We start from the raw sequence: 14,130 nt of genomic DNA, 5'->3' as shown, positions 1-14,130 counted from the left end.
TGCTGGAAGAGTGCACAGAACTCCTATCTGACCAAATTGGCCTTTAGTTTTTATGTCTCTGACCTTATCTCATCTATGAAGCCTTCTGAAAGTGTGGTGTCTATACAGCTCACTTAAAAAATTAAATTGCTGTTTTCTCCAAGTAGAAGAACAATTTTAACTGTCCAATAAATACTTTTAAAGTGAAAAGTTAAAAGTAAGATGGCTGGTTATCTGGATATCTGCGTTTTAGACAGTAGAATAAATTAGAATTCCAGTTATTCAGCGTGCTCATATCTTCTCCTCTTTTTTATTGTCCCCCAATTTCTCTTTTTCTGCTTCAAAGTGGTGCAGATTTTTTCTGGAATCCATGCTCAACAGATCACCAATATATTCAGCATGTATTCAGGTGTATGTGGTTAACTCTTGTTATTCTAGTGAGGATTTCACTGGCATGACAGAGATTAAATTTGGCACTACAACTGAATACTACTGTTGTTCTATTCCCTATCTTTCTAGAGCACCAAACTATAATGCAAATCTAGTTCTGAATACCTAGAAAAGTTTGAAAACCATCCCTTGCAACAGAGGATAGGGAAAGTTAAATCATTCTGCTACTTCTAATATAGTAACTTAGAAGAAAATTACGTATGCTTATTTGTGCTGTACTCATTACAAAAGCTCTGCTTTCTTTATGCATTTTACAAGTTACTAGTCTGTCACATGGCTCAATGTTTTGTGAGAAAATTCAAAACAAATGAGATAATTTGGTTCTAAAGCCATACACTGCATCTGTTCACCAGTGTTTTCAAAAAAGTTGCCGAAATACTTGAACAGTTAGCACACACAAGATGCTAGTATTTTGGTGTAGACTACAGCAACTCCAGAGGTGACATTACTGTCTGGAGTCAACAGCACAACATGGATACTTTTTCAGTCACGTTCTTTATTGAAAGTTACTATATAAAATGATGGAAAACCACAATAATATTTAAAAGACTGCAGACAGCAAATTTTACAAATGCAGCGTATCTGAATAACAAGCATTGTAAATTCTAACAACACAATATAAATTTATACAGACATTCCATTTCAATTGGAATAAAATACTGCAGTGATGTACTCTATAATGAACAGAATATGGCACTACTGATTTCTTCTACACTTAGTTTAACCCATAACTACTTATTTGAAAACAACGCATCTAGGCCAAAACTGTTTTTTGGAAAAATGTTCTATAATGTCAGTGACTTAGCAGCCTAGACTTTTATATAAGTCTGCCTAATGCTAAATACTTACTTTAAAACATATTTTACATTTTGATAATTTCATAATTTAAAATAATTTTATATTGTAAATTGTTTCATTTACAATACTTCTGATTGTAAACAATAATTTGTTTTTTCATAGATACCTCCTAAATGCACATTTATATTGAAGAATCTATAGGACTCTGTTTAGTGTATGACTGATTACAATAATTGCACTCTATATGGCAATTTGAGAGTATCAAATTAGTGTTTAATATCTGCAGTGACATGGCCAAATCCAGGAAGCTCACAAGTTGTTTTTATTAAATCCTCTTTTAAACAATCTTGGAATGATTTACTTATGAAAACCTATACAGCTGGACAACAGGGTAGTGTCCATTTAGTAATTATATAAGATTGAATGGAAAAATCTTGACTTTGTAAGCTTTCCTGTTTAATATATTAAAAAGTTCATCTGTGATGTAAAGAAAGAAAAACCAGTTTTGATAGCAAGGAAAAATTATCACAGTCTCTTTGGGGAAGCAAAAGTGTTAAAATCCACAGCACTTCATGAAGCCATACTGTGCTACTCTCCTATTGTACCATAAGCAGTCCCATATACTGTAAAAGTAAAACCTAAATCGAATATACCATCTCCAATTATCTTTCATACACAGGTCACAAAAGTGGCATGATAAATGAGGAAAATATACAGGAGAGATGTAGAAATAGTAGAATCTTCTAATTATTGGAGGATACAAGGCATCCAGCAGCGGAAAACAAGGTGAGCAAAAAACCATGACTTCCAAAACCAAGACTCTTAGAGGACACACATTTGAACAATCATCTCCTTATCTTCCATGCCAAATTATTATCTAAGCTATGCACCCTTCAAAAGGTCTAAATTAGAGCAAGAAGATCTTTTAAAACTGTCTTCCAATTCTTTCACCTTCAATTATAAAATCCTTAGCCTTTTTTTGAAGCATTTTTGACCCTTACACCACAATGCATTGCGGGCAGCTTGAAAATAAATAGATCTATTTTTCCATGTTGTTCAAGGATTCATAGCAGCTTATAAAAAGAATGCCAGTATATATATGGTAATTGCACTGAAATTCTTCTTGAAACATTTGGGGACTAAACAACCATTTCTTTTTTCTGGGTTTGTAAAGTACCTGCTGTGAAGGGGTCCTAGTGTACAACAGTGGTTCTAGGTACTATGTCAATATGAAAATTAGTGCTTTACGCTTTAGAACACTTCCTCAGTTTTTACAGAATGGACCACATCCTCACATAAAGAGTATTTTTACTGATCAACTCCAGTCTCCTTTAGCATGAGTTATTTCTCATCCTCCCTGCATGACTAGCTGGATATCTTCAGTCTAACAGCAAGTCCTCTATAACATTAGGTAAGTTTGAGACCTGCTGCCATTATATGCTGATATGTCATTTTCATGTTTGAATATTCAAGAACATATATTTATTAAACTGAAACCAGGCAATATTTTAGTTTTCTCTTGGCTGAGAAGATATGGTGTACCAATGGAGAACAATTTGTCTAATACCAATAAATGCTTCACTGTGCACATGTAATTTATTTTTATACCTTATTAACACGCATACATATTCAGGATGGTGTAGGACTCTGAAATGCAAAATTTTACCTTATTTCAGGCTTGCCTACTTAATACTCAGGGGAATAAGAACAGCTTTACATTTCTGACTGCTACTAAAAATCTCAATTTATTTTCCAGACTGAATACACATGCCATTGGTTCACAACAGAACAACCATGGTAAATAAATCAAATGCAAAAAGGGAACATATTTACAAAGACTGAGGGGAAAAAAAAATTCTGTCATTTTGTTTTGACAGCTAAATTTCTACCTTGGGCATTGTCACACACCTACAAAGGATCAGGACAGATAAATATGTGATGCTTTATTATGGTCCTACCCAATCAATTGCACCAAGTTTGACTTCTTAAGTAAAAATATAAAAAAAGAAAAAAAAAAGGAATAGTAGTCCAAAAGTATGCAACACTCTTAAAAAAGTTCTATCAGAGATTTAAAAGGTTTACTTCAGACAGCTTATAGAAATACCATAGGAAAAATTAAGTTATCATTAATTACACTCCCAAATAAATTGAATCAAAGTATTCTGAAAGTAAATGGCTTGTAAGTACTCATATCAGGAAGATAACACAGTTTAGCATTATATTAGGTTCACTTACAGGATTAAACATAACATTAACTATTCCAATCTGTTGTTCAGAAGAAACATGACACCATGAAACCCATATCATGTTTAAAGCAACTGTTTTGGAAGCTGCACATGCAAAAGCCTAGTCCTCCAAAGCCAATAATGGTACATTTCTGTAATTCTAAAATATATTTTAAAAAATTAAATACACTTTAATTTCTTTAAGACTGTAAGAGGTCTCAAATGAGACTTCATCTTCAATAGATGAGGAAAGAAACAAAGTAGGCCATGTATCATTGAAAACTTCAGTGCACCACGTTTTACAGAGGCTTAATCAACAATTATCTAAAAGTAACCACTAACACTATGGCTCAGACATAGTCAGAAAATGTAATATAACGTAAAAGATAGCTCAAACCCCCCTGATGTCCCTACACAAAACACATCAAATACACTCATTTTAAGAGACAGGGGAAAAATAATGTTCTTTAATACACTTAGTACGGTTTCCTTCCTAGAGCTTCCTAGCTGTACACTGTACAGACTCTAGTACTTACAGTGTCAAATTCTTCCTGCAGTCTTATTTACATTTTTCCTCAGCAAACCTCTGAGGGCAAAACAATCCGAGAGAAATGTCGAGGTCACTTTCAGTCAGATCACAGATATTTTCATCTAGTCTCCACTGGAGGATTCCAATCACAGAAAGCAGCCAGCATTGTTTTAAAATGCCCTCTCTGTGACCCTGTTCCTCTGAAGGTCAAGTGCACTATCACTCCCTGTAACCAAGGAAGCAGAATCGACATGTTCCTGCTGTTTTGCCAGCTGCTGAAGGAGTTTGTCTAACAGTAAGATTAATTTCACCTGGGGAAGATAGTCCCAGGTTATAAAGCTTTCCTCTCCCCCTGTTCTCTACTAAGCCCCTCAACCTGCTCACTTTCTGTGAGCTGTAAAACAGCAAAAAGAAATCAGAGGAAAGAGTTTGCCTGTATCTTGAATTATTTTCAAATCAGTAAAATTAAAAGGAAAATCCACCACATTCCCTGTGGAGCATCTTTAGCCTTAAAGTTCATTAAGCTAATGTATTTAAAGGAACATAGGCCTTTCTAAACTAGTCCAGGGCCCTCAAATATGAAGTAGCATAATCAGTCTTAATACACTGAAGAATTCTTACAGTAAGTTCACAACACACATGTGATCAATTAAACTCCTTAACAAAACATTCATATGAGGCTGCAGTGATGGTTAACAAATGGGTGAAAACAGAAAATATTTTTAAATTCTTAGAAAGTGAAATTTGTTAAAGTTATGGTATGTGAAGTTTTGAGAAACATGACCACATACTTGACAAGTTTTACAACAGTAAACAATGCAGTGGACTTCCACTACAAAGCCTTATGCCACAAATCATGACCTAGGCATCTTTAAGTAGCACTGGTATTTTCTTTTAACTTCAAGGACTCCTAATCTTAGCACAGAAATGTGCTCAGTATTGAAATTACTTTACTTGATAGAAAACACAATTATCCATTGCACAACTCTCTAAAAAATAATACCTATGAATAATTACTGTAACTACAGGACTGTATTTACAGCATGGGTACAACGTAAATGTTAGGTCAACTGTGATCTAATGTAGGGGAAAGTATTATACCTAAGACGTGAGAAAACCCAGTGAAATTTTAGTTGGATTTTCCTTGTGCTTATTTGACACCACACTTAACCTTGTCACTCTAGGCTTTTATTTGTCCAATTCATTCATGAAAGTCATTTACGATACTTTATGAGCAGCTGTCTTTCCTGGGACAAAAACCAAATCCTGAATATAATAATGCTTTATCACTACATAACCCTCTGTTCTGAAGTAGACTTCCCAACTCTAAAGTTTGGAATAGCTGTATTGCAAAGAGAAGGCAGAATCCTTCTAACACTTAAGCAGAAGTGATATAAAAACACATAGAAAAAAAAGACTGAAAGTTGCTTGTTTCCTGAATCAAAAGACAAACTAGCAAAATAAAAATGTAAATATATAAAATTGTATATTTATTCTGATTTTGTTCTGTAATTTTTCAGTAGCTCACTTTAATTATACATTTTAGTTGCAATATTATATTAAATTTCCGATATATAGTTATATATAAAATCTGTATGTGTATATAAAATTGGTAGTTTGAAGCTAAGCTCTACACATTTCATTATTTTTATGTCCTTTGAAATAAATATGGTTTCTTCATAGCCATATAGTCAAGTTGCATACTGATTTACTAAACTGACTTGCCCAGCGTACACACACATCTATGTGTGTAGGGGTGTTTGTATGAGCAGATGTATATATCTAATATATTTCTGTACTTACTAACCAAATTTTCAATACTTTCTATAGATTATTTCCCCACTACCACATTGATTATGAAAGCAGTATCTGACAAATATATTAAAGGAATAATTAACTGGTGACATAATGCAGGAATTTTTAAAGCCTCTAAGCTTCTCTAACTTAAGTAGAAGAACATTTTCTATATTCACACCACTAAAAGCCAAAGTAATTGTATTGCTTGAATACACTGGTCAGTTCTCACTAAGCGACAACCAATTTCAGAGTTAGTATTATATAAAAGAGAATAGAACTTAAAGGCAGGCATAGTTAAGCAATCACAGACCAAATATGTTCAACTGCACACAGAAATTGAAACTATTTTTACAAGTTTCTTCTCATAAAACGGTTAAAGAATTTCAATGAAAAATATGGTACCAAGTTTTACAGCATAAAACCCGCTACCTCTCAAATAAAATCAGACTTATTTTTCTATAGATATTTTTCCTAATGAACTTCTTTAGCTATTAAATTAATAATAGGCTTTTAAGAAAAATTTATTTATTGCCTGGAGATGTTCAAATGTATTTCTTTCACAGATGTAAGATATATCTAAAAAAGTTTCAGTAATACTCTTTGGAATTAACTGTCCTGACCACTTGGGCCATTGGTAGAATGACAGATAAAATTCAGATCCACCACAGAAGAATGCATCTGTAGTTTAACCAAATACATTTTTATTAAACAATATGCAAATCTAATCTAAGTTGGTGCTGGGACTGAAGCTGGGCCGCTGATACATTGCGCAGTGCCAATACTAAATAAATACTTGCGAAAAGCAGTGTTACTTATTTTTGCAATTAAGGCTAAAGTATTTTTTACGCTTTTCAAAAGCTACTCAGAATGGGGAAGAATTGCTGAAATTCCCTCTGAATCCCCTAGCTGCTCTCTGTTCTCCAGCCTCACAAACTGTTAGGAAAGGCAACTGCAGACACTAAAAATGGAACACTCTCACCCAATCTGTTCAGAAACACACAGTTGGAAAAATGCAACAAGCAACACTGCTATAAAGCAGAAGCAAGCAACAGCAGTGAAACCATTATAAGGACAATTTTAAAAAGTCCTAAAAATAGAATAAGTACAAAAATACATGCAATACTGGAGTGCGCTCAGTAACTTCTGTGCTACATTCACAGTTTCATGGAAAACAAACCTGATGAACTATTGCTCAAGAAAGAAAAACAACATATGGCCTACTTGCATGGCAGTCTGATTTGGTGCTTTGTATCATAGTTCTCAACAAACCCATACACTACATATGTGGCAATTATATAGAAAAAATGATGCAGATATAGCTAAACCTGCCAATATTTGCATTAAGTTACCCTATTTGCAGCTTGTCTTCTCATCATTCAGAACTTAAAATTCAGTGCATGATTAATGATATTCTGAAAAAGCCTCTCTAAAGCCAGTGCCAAGTTTCATGCTACATTTTCTCTGAGAAAGTGAGTACAAATACAGAATTTAGCATACTTCAAGAAAACTAGTAATGTATTTACCTGTATTAAAAACTGTATCTGACTGAAGACACAAATAGCAGGCAGCCAGCCATTCATAAAGAAATGGTTTAATGTTAACATGGTCATAGCATTAATTAATTCTTAATGAGATAATGCTGCTTATAACTGGTTTTCCATGAACAAAGTTTTCATGGTGTTATGCAGTGGACAGGCATATAATTTAAGGAGGAGTTGAATACTATAAAGAGATGAAGCCCTCTATTTACCCACCGGCCAGGAAGAAATCACAGAGCTTCATACACTCTTGAGATGGAGCGATCTCTCCAGTGGCAAGATACAACCATCACACTATGTTACCACGGTGCATTTCCTGCACGAGGAATTACAAATGTCACATATTTTATGTGCCTTAGATGTGATTATAGCACTCAAGTTCTACCAAAATAGTATAAGGTTTGCCAGTATTTCCATTACAGGTTTTTATCTCCAATTTTTTGGAAGTGTTTTTAAAAAACGTAGCTCACCAAATTGATACCTGATATAGTAAACTAGAGTGCAGATTCACTTGTCAGTTTTCAGTGTGAAATTTTAGAGTTTTTTGAAACTACTCCTTAGACGTTATTTCCAGGATACTCAGCAGGCCATTTTCCACACTATTTAAAAAGAACCAAATTTTTTTTAGAAAAAAGTTGCTCTAAGTAGGGATTCTCAAATCTATTTCTGAAAACACAATGACACACATATTTCCTTCATATATAGAGCTTCTTCTTTAACTAAAAATAATTTTTAATACCCAGGTGTAACCTTAGTTCAATAGGGCAAAACCCATTCCCAAACTAATGTCTGAAAAGTGGCCTTGTCTACAGAGGTCTCTTAGCCTACTTGCCCTTCATTATTTATGAAATCCCTTAATTATGTAATCATACAATAAATCATAGTAAATTTAAAGGATATGAAACCAAATAATTTTAAACAGAAAAATTCTAGTTTATTTTTTGACTGAAGTTTGCATGCTGAGGGAGATAAATAGGTTCTTTTCTATGGCCATGATCACATGCAGTTTCAATGTTTATGAGTTGATTTAGACATTTTAGCTGAGCATTCAAGCTTCAGTGAATATACATGAAGGCAAGACACCACTTAGTATCACCTTAAATAGATTTTGTGCTCTTTGTCTCATATACGTTGGCAGAAAATATAAAGACTGATTTCAATTAATCACCCTACTGTAAATTCAGTATAGTGCATAAGTAAACAGGTAACTTCAAACCCTGTTCTGGATTTAGGTGACAACTCAGGAGCTGAGCAGAAACCTTTCATGTCCAAAATGGTCAAACTAATAATCAAATGATCAGAAATTTTGTTGTATTCATTTTTTAAACAATCCATAATACAGCCAAGTTTCTCTACAGTTCATGTTGAACAAACCACATACTGATTGCACTGGTTTCTTGTTTATACCCCAAGTGTAAAGCAATACTATTCTATAAAGATTTTCTGTTCCATTTATGCCTAATTGTAAACAGCAAGGACTCCCTAATATGTTTTTCATTTCAAAAGCTCATATACCAACTGTTGTGATATCATCTGTCACTCACCTCAGCCACCTGCTGAGTCTCCACTACCTGCTGAGCCAGCACCTCCATATTGGTTGTCATGGTGAAACAAGATCATTAGAGAACCTGTTTGAAAAGATGCCAGCAACTTCCATCAGGCACAAAAGTTAGGTTTTTTTCTCCTTATTAAAGAAATCTCTGATATGACTTTTTGATAATTTACAATACTGTTTGGCATACCTGACAAATAAAATATACCATGAATGCGTGTGTGTGTGCGCACACACATATATATACACACACATATAGGTACATATACACATGCATACTGGAGCCATACTGTTCAAAAAGCTGAGGCACATAGTTATTCTTTTACTTTATAAAGCCTCTAATATACTATTTTTACTCTATTATTTATGCTGCAAAGAAGAGATGTTAATTTCACAAATTAGAAAGGATTAATTTAAGTGTCAATTACTGATGCAGTTCGTGGAATTCACAGATCTCTAAGGCACCTTCCTCACCTCAAGGGAAGAGAAAGCTTAAACTGCTGCTACACTATGTGTTGAACAAGGAAACTGCAATTAAGAATGCTGTTTTGAGCAAATTTTTATTAAGTTGTTCCATCAAACTGCCATGTTCATCCATACTGTTATGGTAATCTTGCACAATAAGGGAAGTAAACTGTCACATCCAAAATGCATTTTCTATTATCTAAACTATTTTTTAATTATAATGTTATAGTATTGTCACTCTGAGGAGAAAATACTGCAGAATTGTTTTATCCTGCTGTGTCTGTACCTTCAACTTTATGTTCTTCAGGGTTTAAAAAAAAAAAAGACAAAGTGAACAGAAAAAGGAAGAAACAAGAAAAAAACACTTCCGATATATTTTAAATGATCATTATAAGGGTTGTGTTTCTCCAAGGGTAAATTTAATTAAGATTTCAAATTCATGCATTCGGTTTTTAATTGTGACTTTCTTATTAGAGGCAGAGTTCAGATTCTGACCCAGGTGTAGGTAATGAAAAGGCATTCCTGAATACTGCCCATTTGATGTTTTACCGAAAACCTTCTGTTGGTACTTGCAACAGAACTTTATTTAACATAAAATTAAAAAATACTGTGAACAATAGCAAAACATGTAACAGCAAAAAGCATGCATGTCTCTAGCAACCCCCCCCATTCAAATGCAACTTGTACAAAGCTAACGTTGAAAATGTCAAAACCCACTAAGTTAAAAAGATTAAACTATACTGTGGTAAATTAAATGTGAAAATTATTTTGCCAATGGAAGACTATTCGTAACAATGCATCATCAAAGTTGAGACATTCCCTGTGGAAATCATATTTATGCTAACTTCTCATACAGCTTGTCATTTTTATTCAAAGTGTTCAACTTGCACACTAAGCTTATAAACCATTTCCACCAGACCTATTTAATATTGCAGCTTGTGGATAGCTTCCCAGTTGTTAAGTAACTCCTTTTCAGTGTTCAGCAAGGAAGATAACCATATGCTCATAACATGCTGTTTTTTCAGTGTTTTAAGGTGAAGGAAGCCCTGAAGATATTTTGTTCAGAAGAATACCTTTCTAAGACCCAATGAAGTCTTTGCTGCGGTAAGGCTCTGACAGATTTGCTGTTGGTGTTGTTATCCACCAACATTTTTTGTACTTTCAACCTTCCCAAAACAGCAATAAGCTGAGGCTATCTGATCAAATCCAATTGAAAGCCCAGAGACCATACACAGCCATGCCAAGCTTGTTATGATGTTGACTCCCAGAACGTGACACAAGGCAAAATCAGCTTCCTAGCAAAAATGCTGAGCAGCAGAGTTCATAAGGAAAAAAAAAATCACAACAAAAAACCCACAAAAACCCCCAAACAAACCAATAAGATAGGAAGAACTTAAAAACTGCAAGGAGGCACCATGAGCACCAGAAAATTCAATGGAATAGGGTGGCAGCCAACTCCATACATACAGATGCGCTGCTGTCCAAAATATGGCAAAAAATCATTAATCTCTTCCTAAATTGCAGTGAAATCTCAGCAGAAAGTCATACACACCATTTGATATATTCTATAGGTATGGCCCTACTAGGATGACATGGCAAAAGGCCGAATTAAAGCTTATTGAAATTTGTTCCTTTGTTTTAAGAGGGTTCTTCACATCGCGTGCTTGCCTCCGCTGGCTCGAGCAGCAGGCCCGCACACTTCTCAGCAGGAGTCTGGAGAGGGACACAGGAAAGGCGGGACTCGCGAGTTGGGCTCCGCCGGGAACCTCCGCTACACTGTCACTGTGGTAGGAACCCGGCAGGAATCCTCGCAACAATCGATCTGACAGAAGACAGGGAAGTCAGAGCCTGGCCAGCGGCCGCTCCGACCCGCCGTGCCCCGACCGCCCGGCTCCAGCTGAGCCTGACGGCCGCCCCCTTCCCGCCGTGCCGCCGCCCGCCCCCATTGGCTGCGGCGCGCTCGCGGCCCACCCGCGCGCAGGACGCCTGGCACCGCCCGCGGCTGAACCACACCCCTCCCGCCCGGCCGCCTCCCGTTCGACCAATGACCTCATCGGGACGCAGCACTCCCACACACCGCACCGATTGGCTGAGCGAACCGCCCGTCAGGCGGGTGGCCCCGCCTCCCGAGTATGAGGGAAAACACCCGAGGGACGCGACTAAGCACAAGATGGCGGCGCTGGCTGGCGGCCAAGTCCCAGGCGGGGCTGCCGCCGCCGCCATTAGGCCCCCCTCCCCCTCCCCTCCGGTACATCCTTATGTCAGGCCAGGAAAGGCCCGGGCACGGCAGTAGGGAAGCGGCCGGTAAGATGGCGGCGGCCTCAGCCCCGTATGCAAAGTACCCACCGCCCCCTCCCCTCCGCCCTCCCGGTGGCAAAGGTAAAAGGGTCGGGTTCAAGCCGCCGCCTCCGCCCGCTCAGACTCCATCTTCTCTCTCTGTGTCCGTGTCCCGAGCTCAGCATCGCCGCGACCATCGCCCCTGCGACCCCCCGGACAGCGGACTGCTCTCACCGAGACCGGACCGGCTCCGACCTCAGGCGGCCCACATTGCAGCGGCTCCGCCACGGGACTCCCGCGCCGGATCGACCCAGCACCACACAATGGTCCTCTCTCTCCTCTCCCTCTCCCCCCAGGAGCTCGGGCCAGCCTGCAGCGCGGCCGGTCCCGCTTTCCAGCAGAACACCGGAGCCTTACCCCCCCCCCCCCAACCGAGCGTTACCCCTCCCCTTCGCCGCTCGCGGGGGTGTCCCGAGCGGGGCCCCGATGCCGCCTCCCCGCGCCCCCTCCCTCTTCCTGGCCCCAACGAAAGAAAACCGGGCCGCCTCAATTTTAAAAAACGATTTTTACCTCAGGAACTGGCGCCAAACGTGCCCTGGCGGTGACCCCGACCCGGGCCCAGGCGGGCCGGTCTTGGGGGACGGTGCCCAGCGGCGGCCCTCCCTCCCCCCGTGAGGGCGGCGGCGGTGAGGGGGCTAACGGGGCCCGCGGAGGGGAAGGGAGGGCCGGGGCTGTACCGGGGGGCCGCGCGGGGGGGGTGGTGTTTTGTTTTGTGTGCCGTGCCCCTGCGAGGGGTCAGAGTTCGTGACCCCGCCCGCCGCCGCCGCCGCCCGAGAGCGTTCCCCCGCTTCCTCTTCCCAGCGCCAGGCCGGCCGCGGCCCCCTCCATCCCCCCGCGGGGCGGGGCTGGGGACGGCGGCGGGGGAGGGGCTACCTGAGCCGCTCCGAGCTCCGGCGCCAACGCTCCGCCGGTGCCGCCCGCGCGGGGGGGGGTGCCTGGCCCGGGCCGGGCTCTGGGCGGACCCCCGCCCGGGCTCCCTCCGCCGAACGTGAGGGGAGGGCGCTGCCCTGGTTCGGCCGCAGCCCTCTGCGGGGCGGCTGGCGGGGCTCCCCGCCGCTGGAGTCAGCCGGCGGGAGGCGGTTAGTTGCGTGCACAGGTGGGTGTCGGTGTTCCAGGGACATCTTGACTTTTGCCAAAGAGCCAGAGCCAAAGGCGGGCTCGCAGTTGATGCTGCTTTCACAAAGGCCACTGCTAGGCTGGCCAGAGCTTTTGTTTCCCTTTGTAAAGTCTGTGTCACTGATGAGGGCTCTCCCCGTGGAGCTGGCTGTAAGCGAGGCTCTTTCTGACTCCCAGTGTGCGGCTGTAGGTGTGAGCCGGGTTTGGTGCAGCTGAGGTGATTTAAGAGCTCACCACCCTTCAGTGCTTGTCATCTCCTTCTGAGGCTGGTGGGTATCGACCCCGGTTCACAGCCATAGCTGTGTAGCTGTTTCTTAACCTACCCATATCAAAATTGTATTAATGCTTCTACTAAGTTTCTCTTAAGTCTAGTAATTTTGACAGAAATTAACTCGAGTGGTCAGATGAACAATAGAACTGGAAGATGCAAAGCAATAGTAACTCCTGAAAGGAAACGTGGAAGAGAGAGCAGCTTGAAGGCAAGAATCACTGACACGGGGTGCTCTTGCCTGAGCACTTGCAGTCAGCACACCTGATTTTTTTGTTTGTATTTTTGTGGGGTTTTTTTTGTTAGAACTGGCTATTTGGGGCAAGCACATGAGACATGAAGAACTATGCCTATGAATTATAGCCTTACTGTCACAAAACTGAAGTTAAAAACATTAAAGCACATGATGTACAGATGTGTTTGCAATACATAAATAAAGTATTTCAAAAACTGTCTTAGGTGTTTGTTCACTACTGTAATGTTAAATATATAAAGAATTTTCAAATTCTTAAAATATGGACATTCACATACCTTCAAAAGCAGATTTTTTTTTACTTCATAAAACATACTATTAAATTTTTGTAACACAGATACCTTTAAGGTTTTTCAAAATTCCCCTAATAGCCTTACTGTAGAAGTAGGTTGGATGTTATGGTACAAATATGTTTCACTTGTAAATGAAGTATAATGACTTGTGGAGCAGCATCTATGAGCACAGCATGTTTTTTAAATAGAGGATTTGGAAAAAAAGCCCACCCTTTTTAAAGTAAAATAAACTAAGGGAATAAATTGCTGTTAGTCTGGCTTTAAACTCAGATGTGCATCTGTTGGATCATGGTTGTAAGCAAATTTAAACTGAATCCTTAGTTTTGTCCCTTACTTGCTATCCTAAAATGTTTTCATAAGACTCAATTTTTTATCTTTTAATTATTTTTTTTTCACACCAGCTGTATTCATGGTTAGGTAGAAAGGTATTTCAGTCTTGTGGTCAGAGAATTCTGACAAGACCTAATATTTCTTGCCAGTGGTTATGTTCAGTTATGAATAGTATGAATAGTTGTGCACTATTCAGTGAT

General features: G+C 39.4%; 1 protein-coding gene across 7 annotated transcripts in view; it reads right to left on the bottom strand.

Annotated features, from left to right (window-relative positions):
* NR2C2 (nuclear receptor subfamily 2 group C member 2) overlaps window positions 1–12,967 on the bottom strand; it is a 45,602-nt gene extending 32,635 nt beyond the window's left edge. For 4 of the 7 annotated variants that reach the window (XR_012630195.1, XR_012630194.1, XM_074878724.1 and 1 more), the window contains exons 1-2: window positions 12,181–12,967; window positions 8,861–8,944 (exon numbers count right to left, since the gene is read on the bottom strand). Coding sequence is in view for 2 of the 7 variants with exons in the window: in XM_074878724.1 (XP_074734825.1) it covers window positions 8,861–8,920 (60 nt within the window). In the remaining 5 variants the exon portion in view is untranslated. Of the gene's footprint in view, window positions 1–7,532; window positions 7,633–8,860; window positions 8,945–11,844 lie in introns of all 7 variants that reach the window. The other 3 variants (XM_074878726.1, XM_074878727.1, XM_074878728.1) reach the window with 3 other exon arrangements.
* Window positions 12,968–14,130: the final 1,163 nt, after the last annotated feature.

This window comes from Strix uralensis, chromosome 10, assembly GCF_047716275.1.
Source record: "Strix uralensis isolate ZFMK-TIS-50842 chromosome 10, bStrUra1, whole genome shotgun sequence".
In the NCBI taxonomy this organism is placed as follows: domain Eukaryota; kingdom Metazoa; phylum Chordata; class Aves; order Strigiformes; family Strigidae; genus Strix; species Strix uralensis.
Note: the sequence above shows the minus strand (reverse complement) of the source record. Positions and strands in the feature narration are given on the sequence as shown.